The sequence below is a fragment of the Mollisia scopiformis genome, assembly GCF_001500285.1.
Source record: "Mollisia scopiformis unplaced genomic scaffold LY89scaffold_9, whole genome shotgun sequence".
Classification (NCBI taxonomy): Eukaryota; Fungi; Ascomycota; class Leotiomycetes; order Helotiales; family Mollisiaceae; genus Mollisia; species Mollisia scopiformis.
The window spans coordinates 142,323-156,448 of NW_017263589.1; the positions used below are offsets into that span (position 1 = coordinate 142,323).

Sequence of the window (14,126 nt, forward strand, 5' to 3'; positions counted from 1 at the left end):
TTGTATGGTAACGGGATGAGCCCAAGCTCAGGGCTGAACGAAAAGCTCCAGCGAGAAGGAGAACGTTTCTTGTCTGCCGTGCATCATAGTTGTGGCTTCTGTTGATTGGCAATAGGAAGATGGCGGTCCCCATGCTGGCCAGCTATGCATGCAGTGGTTCAAGACAGTGTACCGTCTTGGTTTGAATGAGGAGAATGATCTACACATTCAGTTGAGTGTCGCAAGCCACTCTCCTTTACCTGCACACCTTTCACGTACATTTTTCCCATAGCCTCCAGATTTTCATCTGCGGTAGACTCCATTGTTTCTTTGTCGAATCTCTAACAGGTTCTGGCTTCGATCAAAGCCGTTGCAATATAGCTTCATCGCGACCATGAACTATCTTGCGGCTCGGGCCGCGGACCTGGAGACCAAGTCCATGGCGGCATTTGACATAACAATCAGCCGCAACCCAGCCAAAATGCGAGCTTTATTGAATTTGTGGTTCGCTGCAGACTTTAAGCCAACTTTCATTTCAGATCGAGCTCCACAGCTTGAAGGCTTTGATGATGTCGAGCTGCTTGGACCGTCAACGACGGAGACCCGTGTCCCGATGAGAATGTTCGATCTTGACACCAAGAATCTTGTGGATTATCCCGATGTTGGTGGACTGGGTCAATACTGTATGCTGTCCCATCGCTGGATGGATCGAGAGGTCGACTATGCATTCATTTCCAATGCGAGGTTACTGGACTTCAATCGGGCGATGCTGGATTTGAAAGCCCGTGACGAAGGAGGTCCCAGATCACACGAACATGGACAAGAAGCAAGGCAGAACGATGTCCAGATGATCAAGGCTCAATGTGACGTGGAAATCGAAGAGCACGAGCAGACAATCAAATCTTTGATTAACCCTTCTTTGGACGAACTCGGGATGCGAAGCTCACCAGACATAATTGCGGAGCTTTTGTTGAGGAGAACTAAAGTGAAAGCCGCCAAGCAAATGTTATATCAAGCCAAGAAAGATGTGGATGAGAAATTATCGAAGGAAAGGTACGCAGAACTGGAGGAAGAAGTCTTCAGGGACCTGATGAAGGAGATGGGGATCGCGGAAGAAGACGCTTCAGAGATCAAAGAACTCGCTGAAATGGAGAGTAAGGAGACAGAAGGAACTGAAAGCGAGACCTCCTCCGAAACGACAGCGCAACAGATAGATCCGAGGACAGCAGACGACATTGGATTCTTCAAACATCACAGTCGCGTTCGTGAAGCCATTGACAAAATGGTAACTCTATTGCAGCAACGGAAGTCAGCAATCAAGATTGAGAAGTCAATCGAACAAGCCAAAGATATCCTGGACAAGAAGCTCTTCCCGAAAGGACAGAAACGGTATCTTTGGCTCGATACATGTTGCATCAACAAGTCCAACGATCGGGAGTTCACAGAGTCTCTATCGCTTATGGGAGACTGGTACGCGAATGCAGACTTCTGCTTGGTCTACCTCGACAAGACGAATGCTGCTCAACAATGGGTCGAAGAGTGGCAACACTTCAAGACGAAAAGCGCTCCAACAGCCAATATCACAAGTTTCCGGGACATCTTTGGCAGCGAACCAGAATGGTCCACGCGAGGATGGACGCTTCAAGAACTTGTGATGAGCAAGATGACATATTATGTGAACTCTCTATGGGAGCCTTTGGGAAGGCCAATTGAAAACATTGGCGCGTTCTACTACTTTTGTCCATTCATCCAGATCTACTGCAACGGAGATGTCAACAATCCATATGCCGAAGCTCTCGATGTAATCGAAAATGTGGAAACACTTACCAACTTACTTCATGAATCAAAGGTAGAGGTGAGAATTCTTGTTCGTCCAAAGATGGAACCCATTCATGTTCGCGCACTGCTAATCCAAAAGTAAAGAGTCCTTTCCAAGATTCCGACAACTACATTGTAAATGGAGGCTTGATGCAAGATGAAAACGTGTCAGATGAGGGCGCGCAGCCCGAAGTCAATTTCCAGACAGAGAAGACCAAAGTCCAAATCGCCCAGACGCTAATTACTATGCTCGAAGTTCTGGGAGTGCAAATTCCTAAGAATATTGACATGGATACTGCCAAGCCTCAGATAACCCAGTCCATTCACTTTGCCTCCACGAAATTGGTCTCTGCACAGACAGCTGGCAAACCTGCCACCGACCTTCTCCTTGCACTCAAAACGAGTGTGGAAGCGTGCATATCAGAGAAGCTCCGCACTGATCGATTGGAACTAAGGCACGCGAAGCAGCTGATCAATCTGTTGCTTCGATGTCTAGTCAAAGTGACCGAGGCTCTCATCAAAGAGGACAGAAGATACATCGCAGAATTTGGCAATGTTCAGGATCTGAGAACGTGGCAAGATGGCACTGCGAGAAGCGGATTTTCAACCCACAAAGTCATGTCACTGGCTTGCAAGAGGAGATGCTTTGTGCCGACAGATCGTGCATACTCATTGATGGGGCTTCTGGGTGTTAGATATCCTGTATTCCATGCTGAAGGTCTCAATAAAGCCATGGTGCGCCTGCTCGACGAGGTCGTCATATCCTCGAACGATGTTTCTGTCTTCAACTGGACGGGAAAGCATCTTGGAAGTCCGATCAAAGGAAGGTCGTTGTATCCCTCAACACTTGAAGCATATGCAGCACAAAAGAACGAAATGCGACAGATGGTGAAGAACAAAAAGCTTGCTGAGATGCTACAGATCCAGCGTTACGAGGTGACGGAGGTGTTCGTGGGCATTACGAGCATGCTCAGAGACGCAATCACCTTCGTCAAGGATAGTAAGGAGAAAGCGCTTCCTCTTGGATGGTTGAAAGAAATACTTCTAGTCGTCAAGGATGCTGACTATGCTGCACTTACGCCTCATCTTGACAATCTTGCCAAGATCCTCATGTGGATTCAACAGACATTCTCGCCTCAGCCGACTCTTGACGAGAAGGCTACGGGAGATCCTGCTAAAAGCGAAAGCGAGAAAATTGAAAAGGCGACATCTTCAAGTAGCAGCAGTCTGCCATTTGGCCTTCACGCTCCACAATACCCCTCTTTTGACACCGCATCACTCAGAACCAAGCTTGGGGATAAGAGAACTGAACTCCAATCATCTATATCGTCACAGCTCACCAAGAGAAGCCTTAGCAGTTTGAAACCCTCGATGAGCCTAGGCTTTGGGAAGAACAAGAACCAGGCAAAACCTGCGAATGTTCCCCTTGAAGCAGAAGCCACAGTCCTAGAATCTTCGTCGCCCATAAGCAGATCAGAAACGCTTATCAACGAGACTCCGCCAGCTAAAGCAACACCAGAAGACCTCACTAAGAAGTGGAATGACGAAGTGATTGCGTACATCAAGAACATCGACCCTCCTAAAGATGACACAACAACTTCGATACCAGTACCAGTACCAACAGCAGAATCATCAAATTCAGACCAAGTTACACTGAAACCTGCCACAGCACCTGAACTGCCCCAAGAATTTCAACAAGTTCTTGCGGACATCAAAACCCGCGAGTTCATTCAACCAAACACAAAGCCAGAAGAAATGGAAACGATGATCTCACCCAATCCAATCATCGTCAACAGCTCAGGAATCGAAGGTGTGTTCGACATCCAACGAGTTGTAGTCACCATGCTTCAGCCAGAGAAGCTTCGCAGGCAGATCGATAGTGCTGTGACACCACATCAAAAGATCACTGGCTGGTGTACCATCAGCACAGGCTTTGCGTTGGTGATGGTCGGTTTCTGTTGCGAGAAACGCATCCTGGAACAGGAACTGAATGTCATCAATGTTGTTGAGCACAAAGTTCTCAAAGAGGTGAAGAAGGAAGAGCAAGGGAGGAATCGTTTGGCCAGGAGGACTACAACTTCATCGGACATGACCAAAGCTATGGGAACTCCTACATTGTCAAGTCCCACATCTCCATTGTTGGGTGGGACATTGAGTCCTCAAACCGAGGAGATGAAAGTAGACCAGAAAGATGACAATGATGATATCGAGGAAGCGAATCAAGTCACGCGGATGATCAAGTTCGTGCAAGAGCCAGACTTGAATTCAATAGCAGGCGAGTGGGTACTTGCACGATTCTCTGGAGTTCCAGGTGCCAAGTGGTTTTTGTGTCACGTAGAGCTAGGTTCCACCCATAACTTCTATGGGCATCGTATCCCAACAGATGAAATCAACTTCTACGATGCAAGCCCGGAGATGGGTCTCGTCAAGTATTGGGATGTGTATATGATGCGCAAGAAAACCAAACTGTGCGGTATCTTCGAGGCCCTTCTTCAGAGCAAAGATATGGGTAACACGAAAGCTCAAATGGCAGAGGCACTAGGCGATCTGGGTCATAGCGTTGAGGGTGGTGAGCCAGATTCAGATACAGAGAGCAAGCCTGCAAGCAGCTACTTCGATCAGAAATTAGAGCAAGGCGGTATGCTTGCTATGAAGGTCGGAGCAGGACTCTTTCAATCACTCTGGGAGCTGCAAGCAGATCAGTTGGAAAAGAATCTCAATGCTGCAGTGTTGAAAAAGATTCCGGCCCATCTTCAAGCTGCTATTGAAAGTTTGAACGAGAATAAGGATCTGCTACCTGCAATGTTTCATTCGGCAAGGAGAATCCATATGTTCTGAGGAATACACACGATCTGCATATCATGTCGTGAGAATTTTGGTCAATGTCGATGCAATGAATGAATTATGGAGCTGAACTCGAGAAAGACAATCTACATGAGTTTTAACGCTTGTGAAACCGAAGGCATGATATTCTCCTCTGACCCCAGTCCCTGCCGCTGTCTTCGTCATATTTTCGTATCCCGAATCACGTTTCGCATGGCTTTCAGTTTTTGACAATGTTCGCAATTGCTATATCGCAGTCAGTCAGAGATACCGGTGTAGCGACAGTGGAAACCTACGAATCGCACGGTTTTGCACCACGTGGAATTGTTCCCTTGCCCTTGATCTTCTTCTTCGGTATGGGTGTAGTAGCTTGCTTGCCGACTATAATCCATTCTTCTTCGGGTTCCTGCTTTGAGGTGGGTAGAATATCATTGATCACCTCTTGCTCTGTCATGACATTGGACACTGTGACATTCGTGTTTGACTACAACGAAACTTAACTGCTGTAATAGCATGCGATGGGACTTCCGACTGACCTCGCCAACTTCATCACTGGGAGCAGGCAGCTTCACTTTGACAAGAGTCTTCATCAGCCAAGCCTTGAGCTTTGCAAAATCTTCTTCGACGCTGTCGAGTGCTTCAAAGACCCCAGCCACGCGCTTCTCTAAAGTCCTCTGGATATCCTCCATACTCAGTCCTCCAGGATGGTAGCTTTTCGCTTCGAGGACGAATATGGCACAGCCAATACTCATTAGCTTGTCACCGATGATTTTGATCAGCGGTATATCATCGATCCCCTCGAAGTTGTGACTTTGGAGCTTGTAGAGCTTGACGACTAAGTCCTTCTTTCGTTCTCTAAGATTATCCGTGACCTCGTTCAGCTCAGCTTGGCTGTAGCCCTCGGATGGTTCTAAAGACGTGTTCGTAATGATACCGATCACTGACAATATATGGATGATGTGAAGAAAGCTTCCTGACCAGAACGAGAAGATAGGATCCAGTCGTTCATGTCAAAGAAGGAAAGTGCGGTTCAAGGCTAACTATCAACAATGACAGCAAGGAAGTCGCATTTTGCATGTAAGCGTGAATTAGGATGATCATTATCATGGGAAAGTATGGGAGGTATAAATCGGAGCCGGTCTTGTCTGCAAAAGAACGCACAAGCTTAAGAGAGACGATATGCACGTGATCCATCTGGGCTTCGTCAGGGGCATCACGTGAGGATTAATACGCTGCTGCTGCGTACCTAGGTAGGTACTAAGATGGTTGTAGAAGAGAAGGTGGTGCTCCCAAACAGAATTGGAAGTCAAAGTCTGATATATATGATTCAACTGATGTGGTAGGGGCAGCTAAACTCGACTGAGAGGGAAGTGATCACGGTTTGATTGACCCGAAATTTGTGAAACTTCGCTGCTGAGAAAACAAAGGGAAAACACCTAAAGGCGCAACGAAATCTCAAGCTCTAACAAATTATGCAGCGCTTGACACTATCAGAAATTGTAGGACATCTTCATTCAGATTCATTGCATTCATGTCTGGCATTATTCCTCAAGAACTCCTAGCCAGTACTGCATCTAGCTATACACTACTCACACCATTGTCCAAAGCTATTCCTGTCGCCACAAGATTGCTCAATGAGGAACCTAGAAGACGTTATTATCAGCATTGTATTGAAACACGTCACGGAATCGCGGCTGGATGTACCTTTGCAGGAGAGTTTGAAAATTTGGACCCTTTCTTAGCCGCTTCCAACCTTTTGCGTGTCCTCTCATTCTGGATTTCATCGTCATCATACTCATCGTAGATATTAGAATCGGATCGAGATCTCTTCTGGGGGCTTCTGGATCGTCGAGGCGTTTTGACTGAGTAGCTCTCTTCATCTTCATCTTCATCTTCATCTTCATCTTCATCTTCATCTTCATCTTCATCTTCATCTTCATCATCACCGTCATCGTCGTCGTCCTCCTCAATTTGGTATTCCGAACCTTCATCTTCTTCGTCTCTATTTTGACGTCCTCGACCACTTCCTCGCCGCTCTGGTGACTTGGAAACTGACTTAGAGAGCGATGCAAATTGCTCTCGTGCTCTCTTGCGTGCATCTGGGAAGATTTTGGAGGAGCCGCGAATTGCCAACATTTTCGACGGGTTGATGAGAGGAGATGACGGAAGTGTCAGGGGACTCGAAGGCGGAATGACGTTAGAAGGCATATTGGGAAGCTCTGCGTGAGTTTTGGGAGCCATTCGATTGCTGGTTGTGAATCTGTCTCTGATAACTCGTTCCGGTGACGGTCGAAGCACAGGAACGCCTCCATTTCGACGAGCCAACTCTTCCTTGAACCATTCCAGCTCCTCCTCCAAACTTTGACATCTGTTTCTCATTTGAGTAAATTTGTGTTTGGCAGATTCGATCTCTGTTTCCAACTCAGTATTTATTTTCATTGCTTCTTGATAAGCTGCTTTGAGCTGGTCGTATGTGGGGATACCGGAGTTGGAAGGAAGTGGTGAGACTGGCATCTTTGACGTAGATGCTTGGATAGGCGAAGAGGGTGTAGGTTCTATCGACACGCGAGAACTCTCTACTGTGACGGGCTTGACTATCTTGGCTGGCAAACGGATTGGTTGCAGTCTTCTTGCTGGTTGACGGTTACGACGCGATGAGGGGTTGTTTCCGACTACCTTAAAGAGCGGAGTTCCAGTGTCATAGTTATGTCCTCCTCCGCCTTCGAGTTGTTTTCGCAATTTTGTCGTAGCATTGATCATGTGCTCAAGCCGGACTTTGAGTCGGTCGAATTCTTGTTGTTCTGCGCCGTCAAGCCCAACCTCAGCCTCTTTGCAAGAATCATTGAGCGACCTGATCCTATCGCGTAATGCTGCAAGTCTGATATCTTGAACACCTGAAATTTTGTCGAAGAGGAATCTTCGTTCCGAGCTAGACTTTGGCGCAAAAGCGAATCTCAGAGAATCAAAATCTTCATGAAATTCACAAAAGAAAGCGAGGAGTCGTCCAACTCTAGAGGATAAGAGTTTATCCAGGACTGAAGTTTCTACCCTGTCGGGCATTGTTCAGGTGAAGAGCGGGGTCTAGGTTGTCGAGATCGAAAGACAAGGCTGGAGTCGGAAAGCACTCTGGGATGTGTGGACAATAGTTCTAGGCAATGCCAATGAGCATATAGGCTTTGAAGAACAAGATAGTGATTTACCAGGCACAAGATTTGCGAAAGAAAATATTTTATTGTTGTGGAAGTTTACTGCGAGGCTGTATACGGCAAGCGCGCTGGAAATGGGTTTACGCTCGGACCAGTTCGTCTGAGGCTTCACAAGGCTAGCTCATAATCATCCTGACCGACGTCACATCTGAAAACAAGGGCAATAAGAAAATCATCTCAATTCTATGCAAGTATTCCACTACTTTTTGTTGACCTTTGGCTCGCCCGATGCTAGGTTATTACCAAAACGTGCTTCCCAGATTTGTTGAGGTGTTACGAATGCACCGTTTCCGAACGTCTGATGGACAAGGGAAGCAGGAGAAATCAGGGTGTGAGCGATCTGCTGGGAGATAGCGTTTGAAGATCTACCCGGATTCTGGGAGTAGAATTTCACACGATCTGTGTTAGAAGTGAGAGCCATGATAGGTTGGTGGACTAAGAAGAAATTGTTAGTGTCAGATACATTGAGGAGGTGATTATTTTGGAATCAATACGAACCAGTAGGAGGGTGCGGCTTGACACTAGTGTTCGAACCTGCGGGCTTTTTACCAGCGTTTGGCTTGGCAATTGGCTCAGCGGCTGGCTTAAAATATGGCTTGGTACCTCCTCCGCTGCTTCCATATCTTTCGCTCTTGTTGATTTCGGATTCCTTCTCAACCTGGCCCACTGCTAGAACTCCTTTCGTAGCCTCCTCCTTAGTCTCCTCCTCCTTAGTCTCCTCCTCCTTAGTCTCCTCCTCCTCAATCTCTCGGCCTTCAAGACGAGCCGTCAATCGAACCACCTTGCTGGACATCTCTTCGTACTCTGTAGAGAATCGCTCGTATTCAAGTTCAGCCTCGCGATCCATCATAATTGCCTCGCGAACCATCTTGCCAACCGGAGGTCCCTCCAATCGTGAAACGAATGCCCGGATACGCTGGTTGATCTCGTGGAAGGTTTCTTCGCCCTTGATATCAACGGTGGCTAAGGCGGGCTTGAAGGTGGGATTTTCCACGTTCTCCGCATCGAGAGTGTAATATTTGCTGAGAAGCATCTCGAACTTGCCGCGCAACGTCCTAGCGTTCGTAAGGAAGGTCTCTTCTTTAGTCGGCAGAGGCTTCTTCTTGGGCTTTCTTGGTGCCATTGTGTCGACTCCTGGCTGGGTGGAAAGGATGGCGGCCAATTTGTGTTGGGCTTGGTGTTGACAGGAATATGAAGGCGGAAAGATCAAAAAGATGGACCACAAAGCCCTTGGCCATGATTCGCTTAGCTTACTGAGTTAGGACTACCTTCATTTGATATCTAGTGTGCAAATGAGTCCCTGATCAATGGGTGAAGTCGACTAGCAGTGGAATCCATAGGGGAGTCGAAGACACTCCAGAAAATTTCCATAAACTTCCTATCGAGCAGGCCGCTTATCTGCAAACCTTATTTCCATCTATGCGGCTTGAACATACTAAGAAGTCAACAAGCGGAACTCATTTAAAAGGAGGCGTCAATGAGCACGGTGTTTTAGCAGGCAAGACGGACCACTCTCTTCACTCACAAAGGAATGCTTTAAACCAAACTCCAGCGTCCACAAGCTCCACTACAATCCGACCTTGTGATACCTGCCAGCAGTTGAGTTCCTCTTCGACAAATCCGACACATATTCAATGAAAGAATCTCCTACCATAGCCCAATCGATCTGCACCCCTTTTCACGGCTTCCATTATTGGATTGGGTAGCAACTGACTGCCGATCTTAGGCAAGCAACCTTAGATGAAGGGCAAGACGATCATGAGTCTCCATAAGTCACTGCAACTACCAGTCGAACAAAGCCAGCAGCAGAGAATAATGTATGAAAGAAGCGTGGACAACGAAGTTTGCAAAAGATATCGGGATCAAGATTTGACATTCTTCCAGCCATCGAGACCTAAAATTCCACCATCTGAACACCTAGGGTCAATAGCCCATTTCCGCGTTACCAGTGCATCCAGTTTCGTCCTCCAGCCAGCCTCGTACATCTCCATTCCTGTCCATGCAATCATTGCTGCGTTGTCGGTACAGAATTGTGGCGGAGGGAATAACAATTCGATTTGATCAGATCCATATCCATTGGCGTTGAGATTTTGCCTCAGTATCTCTTTGAGATAATGATTGCTTGCCACACCTCCTGAGACAACCAAAGCTTTGATGTTCTTGATGTCAGGCCGATCAAGGGCAAAGAGAACCCGCGAAGCTAAATGCTCAAAAGCTACTTCCATCGCAACCCTTGCGAGACTTTGCCGCTCACCATAATCCATGTCTGGCTTTCGCTCAAGCACTCGCCGTGTTGATGAACCAATTCCAGAGTATGTGAAAGAGTGTGCATGTCCAATCGATCCCTGATTACCAGGGGCCTGGTATGGTGGATTGATAACCCAATCGTGGGTTGGGTCTGTGGATGTGCGCGTTCTAGTGAAGGATGATGGCGGGGTATAATCATATCTCGAAGGCTGCTGGGGAAACACGAATGTTTCCAGCAACTTCCCATACATCACATCCTTGGCCGAAGCTAGATATGGAGGCGGAAGTATGTCCCGGGCACATTTGTCAATCATATCTCCAATGGCAATATCAGTCGTATTTGCTATGATTTCGTGGTCACATAGGGACCTGGAGTGAACAAGCATCGTATGACCTCCCGAAACCAACAACGACAAGAAAGGAAATGCAGGCGTCAGCTGCTTAGATGTTTGGTCTGTTGCATTGAGAGCATTGACAAGTCGAGGTGTGAGGGCATGGGCTTGCATGTGGTTCACTCCGAGGAGTGGAACTTGCCATGCTACAGAGAGCCCCTTCGCGAAGTCCAAACCTGCCATCAAGCTCACCCTTATACCAGGCCCTCTCGTGACCGTCACAAACTCCGGTTTCTTTCGTATGGTTGCTCTGCCATGATCATTGCTCCAAAGGGAAAGGCACTTCTCTGAGTCTGCAGAGGATGTTTCTGGGAGGCACTGCAACGCTTTCTCTACCAAGCCAGAGAGGTGTGTCTGGTGCGATATGGCCGCCACCAGAGGATGTACCCCTCCATATGATCGATTGTCTGATGTTATCTTCGAATGGAAGTGTAGGAAGGCAGCGTTGCCGTGCTTCTCGAGAATAGCCACACTGGTGTCATCGCACGACGTTTCGATTGCCAGAGTTAGAAGGGACCTTCGTTGAACTAGCCATCGTGAGATTAGTGGTACGCACCTGATGAGATGGCATGCCGGCCTCATCAAGCTAGATAATATGGCGAGGAGCGTTGGTGCAGTGAGTTGTATTATTGTTGAAGTTAAATTTCACTTCTGTAGCTTAGAGCTCCAGCCACATCGGTTGAGGCACGGGCTAGTTTGTGGCTACTTGTCAGTCACGATCACCAGCCACAGCGGGCCAGTCCCGAGTTTATTTTCATGACCAAACCATTTCAAGTTTAAACTTCCGATGACATCCAATACGCAATGGACTAAGAGCAATGATGCGTTGCCGTGCCGAGTGGCTTGCGAAATTAGCAAATATCAAGGCAATGGAGAAGTCTCCACAAGCACATCATGGTGTTCCCTCCCCTCTTGTCTGTCAGGCATGCTCAGGTCGAATATCTCTTGTCCATGTCTTTCTCCCGAGTTGAAGCATGAAAGGGGCTATGATAGGAAGTCATGGCAGTACCTCCAAAATACCCTATTCTGGCGGTGCCTCGAACCTAGATAACGAGTGTGGTCTCAAAGCCAGGGTAAAGCGGAAGGCAAAGCACATTCTGCATATCGACTCGTCGTCGGGGGCAGAAGAAGATGAGGAATACCAAGCAGCATTGGATGAGCTTGATAACAGCCCAGCTTTCAACACATCCAAGTTCCTAAATAGGACCCGGATTGGGAATTCGGGTATCAAGGGTAAGGCTCTTGGCCTCGTCCAAGAGGCTGCAGCTGCTATCGTCCATCCTAAAGAAGCAATCAAAACCCGAGCTACGAAGAAGACAGCCGGCACCCTTGCGAAGAGTCGTCCATATCTATCACGGAAAGCAGATTTGGATTTCCTGGAGGCCCACGATGATTTGGAGCAAGCGGAAGGCAGAAGGGATGACAGTGACGATGAAGGGGCCTTCGACAGAAAGAATGAAGGCATCAATCAATGCGAGGAGCGTATCGAAAACATGGAAACAGCAAGACAGAACATGAGAGTGGCATGGATCACTGCAAGACATATTCAGAGGGTACGAGTGGTGGATGCTATACCGCCTCTACCATTCCCTGATGACAACTTTTTCGAACAAGAGGACGACTGCGGGGTATTGGAGTTTAATTGGGGAAAGTGGATTGCTTATGTGAGTTGAAGCCCAGTAACGATAACAAGGCGCTGATTAGAAGTAGAAACTGCTACACGGCTCACATGCATTTTCGGCGCAATATATTGACGACTTCCAAGAGCTTCCTTTCGATATTGATACCCTTCGCAAGCATGTTGAACGACTCATCATAGTCAGCGCACCCGTGCAGACTTTGCTTTTGGATATACGGCGTATATATAGATGGGAAAAACCTTGGCGAACCGGCAAAATCATGGCGTTATACTTCATTCTTTGGTACATGTCGCATATTATGACTTTCTTGGTAGGATAGAACCCGCAACATTGACCAACTTCGGCTCACACATTCAGTATGGCTACATCTTGTACTCGACGATTATGAATTACTACTACCCCCGATCCTTGGAGGCATTACGACAAGGTATAACCAGGAGTCTCGACCGTGGAGCTACCGCATTCAAAGTCGGTGAGCTCATGGACAAACATGGATCAGATGACTGGCTTGGTCCGTTGATGGAAGAACTTGGTGCGTTCATCCAAGTCCAAATTGCCGATCTGGCTTCCTTCTTCGAAGCTACCTACAACTTCTACCATTTTCGCTCTCCTCCGGCCACATTTGCAACTCTCTGCCTGATTGCTTCATTGTTTCTTGTCAGCGTGCTGACTGATTCTCGGTTCGCTCTGAGACTCTTCTGGTTCTTCATTGGCCTCACATTTTTCATCTGCTGGCCTATTTCGTCGCTGTATCCTCGATATCGCTTTCTCGTTTCACCTCTGAAATGGGCACTGTGGGAAGTTCCTAATCATTCGGAATGGTGTTTTCGATTTCTACAAGATCGTGCCGCTGTTGTGCGACAGGCGATCCTGCGCCATGAAGCAGGCGACATCCACGACGAACAACTATCATGCGTGCCAGGAACAGGTAGCGATGCGGATTCATTTGCGACGTGCCGAAGTATATCACTTGACGAGCAGCGGGACATTCTGAGCTTCGGTTGCACTTATTGTCACATGCCAGGACAGTTCATCATTTCCACCCACGGCATTCGTTTCGCTACTTCTCTCGCTAAATCTCTTCCGCACGAAAGCTTTGACAAGCCGTTCGCCGATCTTGTTGAGATGTCCAAAAGACAAACCCGGTCGTCGGTGCTGAGTCCTTTAGCGAAAGTCACCACAGGCATGGACAAGCTTGAGTTGAGATTCAGGGGCAAAGGAGGTGGGGCCGGGATGCATGGCATGGGAGAGCAAGAAGATGCTGAAATCGTGCTCCTGGAAAATATGCGGAGAAGAGATAAAGCTTTCAATGCCGTTGTTGCGTTCAGTGGGGTCCGATGGCAGCATCTACAGCAGCGCCCGAGCAAACTGAGGCCAGAAGAAAAGAAAGGGGACAGCCTCACGGACAAGTGAAATCGACAAAAGTCGAGGAGTTCTCGACGTCACAAAAAATGAAGGCAACCGCAGATTTCAATGTTATAAGCGCCCCCAATCACTGCGATTGTCGGTTAACAATTCGCTTCCTCACTCTGACATCTTGTGCTGCAAGTGTGTGATCGCCCTATTGAAACACGAAAAACTTCGGCACGGACCGAAGACGTTTATCTCCCTTCTTGAACAAGGATCCAATATCAAATACAACCTTGAGGCTACGAGCATGTCGCAATGCGGGGGCCAGGCACGGACTGTGGGACTGGACATGCATGTCGCTTATAAAGTCTACTGGGTTTCGTACATAGTACAAACTCTATCGAGGGATCCGAGACAAACCCGAAGTACTAGTAACATTATTTCTTTGCATGGAAGATTTCCTCGCATCGATATACTGTATCTATCATGGACAGTAGTGTGTTCCCTTGTTTGATATCTCTCATGGTCATTTATCAGGCAGTAGTTCTGTGTGAGTCGAAGCCAAGTAACGACATCTGTTGGACAGTATCTGGGATGGATGCAGAGACATTACTGGTCGCGGAGAGAGTCGCACAGGCCATGCCAAGGGCTTTTCTATATTACAGAGGGGC

General features: G+C 47.6%; 4 protein-coding genes across 4 annotated transcripts; 2 read left to right on the forward strand and 2 right to left on the reverse strand.

Moving 5' to 3' along the window:
* Positions 1-418: 418 nt before the first annotated feature.
* LY89DRAFT_642850 (uncharacterized protein) lies at positions 419-4,635 on the forward strand (the record flags this gene model as incomplete). The annotated part of the gene is made up of 3 exons (XM_018211772.1): positions 419-1,850; positions 1,955-3,154; positions 3,302-4,635. 3 exons carry the CDS (start codon positions 419-421, stop codon positions 4,633-4,635), a joined length of 3,966 nt encoding a protein of 1,321 aa, XP_018072860.1.
* A 3,354-nt stretch (positions 4,636-7,989) lies between these two features.
* Positions 7,990-9,250, reverse strand: LY89DRAFT_498084 (uncharacterized protein). Its single transcript, XM_018207936.1, has 2 exons — positions 8,325-9,250; positions 7,990-8,261 (listed from the first exon to the last, which is right to left on the reverse strand). The coding sequence occupies exons 1-2, from the start codon at positions 8,947-8,949 to the stop codon at positions 8,026-8,028; spliced, it is 861 nt and encodes a 286-aa protein (XP_018072861.1). The 5' UTR covers positions 8,950-9,250; the 3' UTR covers positions 7,990-8,025.
* Positions 9,233-10,882, reverse strand: LY89DRAFT_717121 (uncharacterized protein). The gene is made up of 2 exons (XM_018218322.1): positions 9,478-10,882; positions 9,233-9,415 (listed from the first exon to the last, which is right to left on the reverse strand). The coding sequence occupies exon 1, from the start codon at positions 10,646-10,648 to the stop codon at positions 9,689-9,691; it is 960 nt and encodes a 319-aa protein (XP_018072862.1). The 5' UTR covers positions 10,649-10,882; the 3' UTR covers positions 9,233-9,415; positions 9,478-9,688.
* Positions 10,883-11,451: 569 nt separating this feature from the next.
* On the forward strand, positions 11,452-13,518 carry LY89DRAFT_582089 (uncharacterized protein; the record flags this gene model as incomplete). Its single annotated transcript, XM_018209142.1, has 3 exons — positions 11,452-12,129; positions 12,176-12,415; positions 12,463-13,518. The coding sequence occupies 3 exons, from the start codon at positions 11,452-11,454 to the stop codon at positions 13,516-13,518; spliced, it is 1,974 nt and encodes a 657-aa protein (XP_018072863.1).
* Positions 13,519-14,126: the final 608 nt, after the last annotated feature.

Coding starts and splice junctions, on each gene's coding strand:
- LY89DRAFT_498084 (XM_018207936.1), bottom strand. CDS start 8,949: ATGGCACCAAGAAAGCCCAAGAAGAAGCCTCTGCCGACTAAAGAAGAG. Junction 8,262..8,324: donor CAAGCCGCACCCTCCTACTG/GTTCGTATTGAT, acceptor ATTTCTTCTTAG/TCCACCAACCTATCATGGCT.
- LY89DRAFT_717121 (XM_018218322.1), bottom strand. CDS start 10,648: ATGGCAGGTTTGGACTTCGCGAAGGGGCTCTCTGTAGCATGGCAAGTT.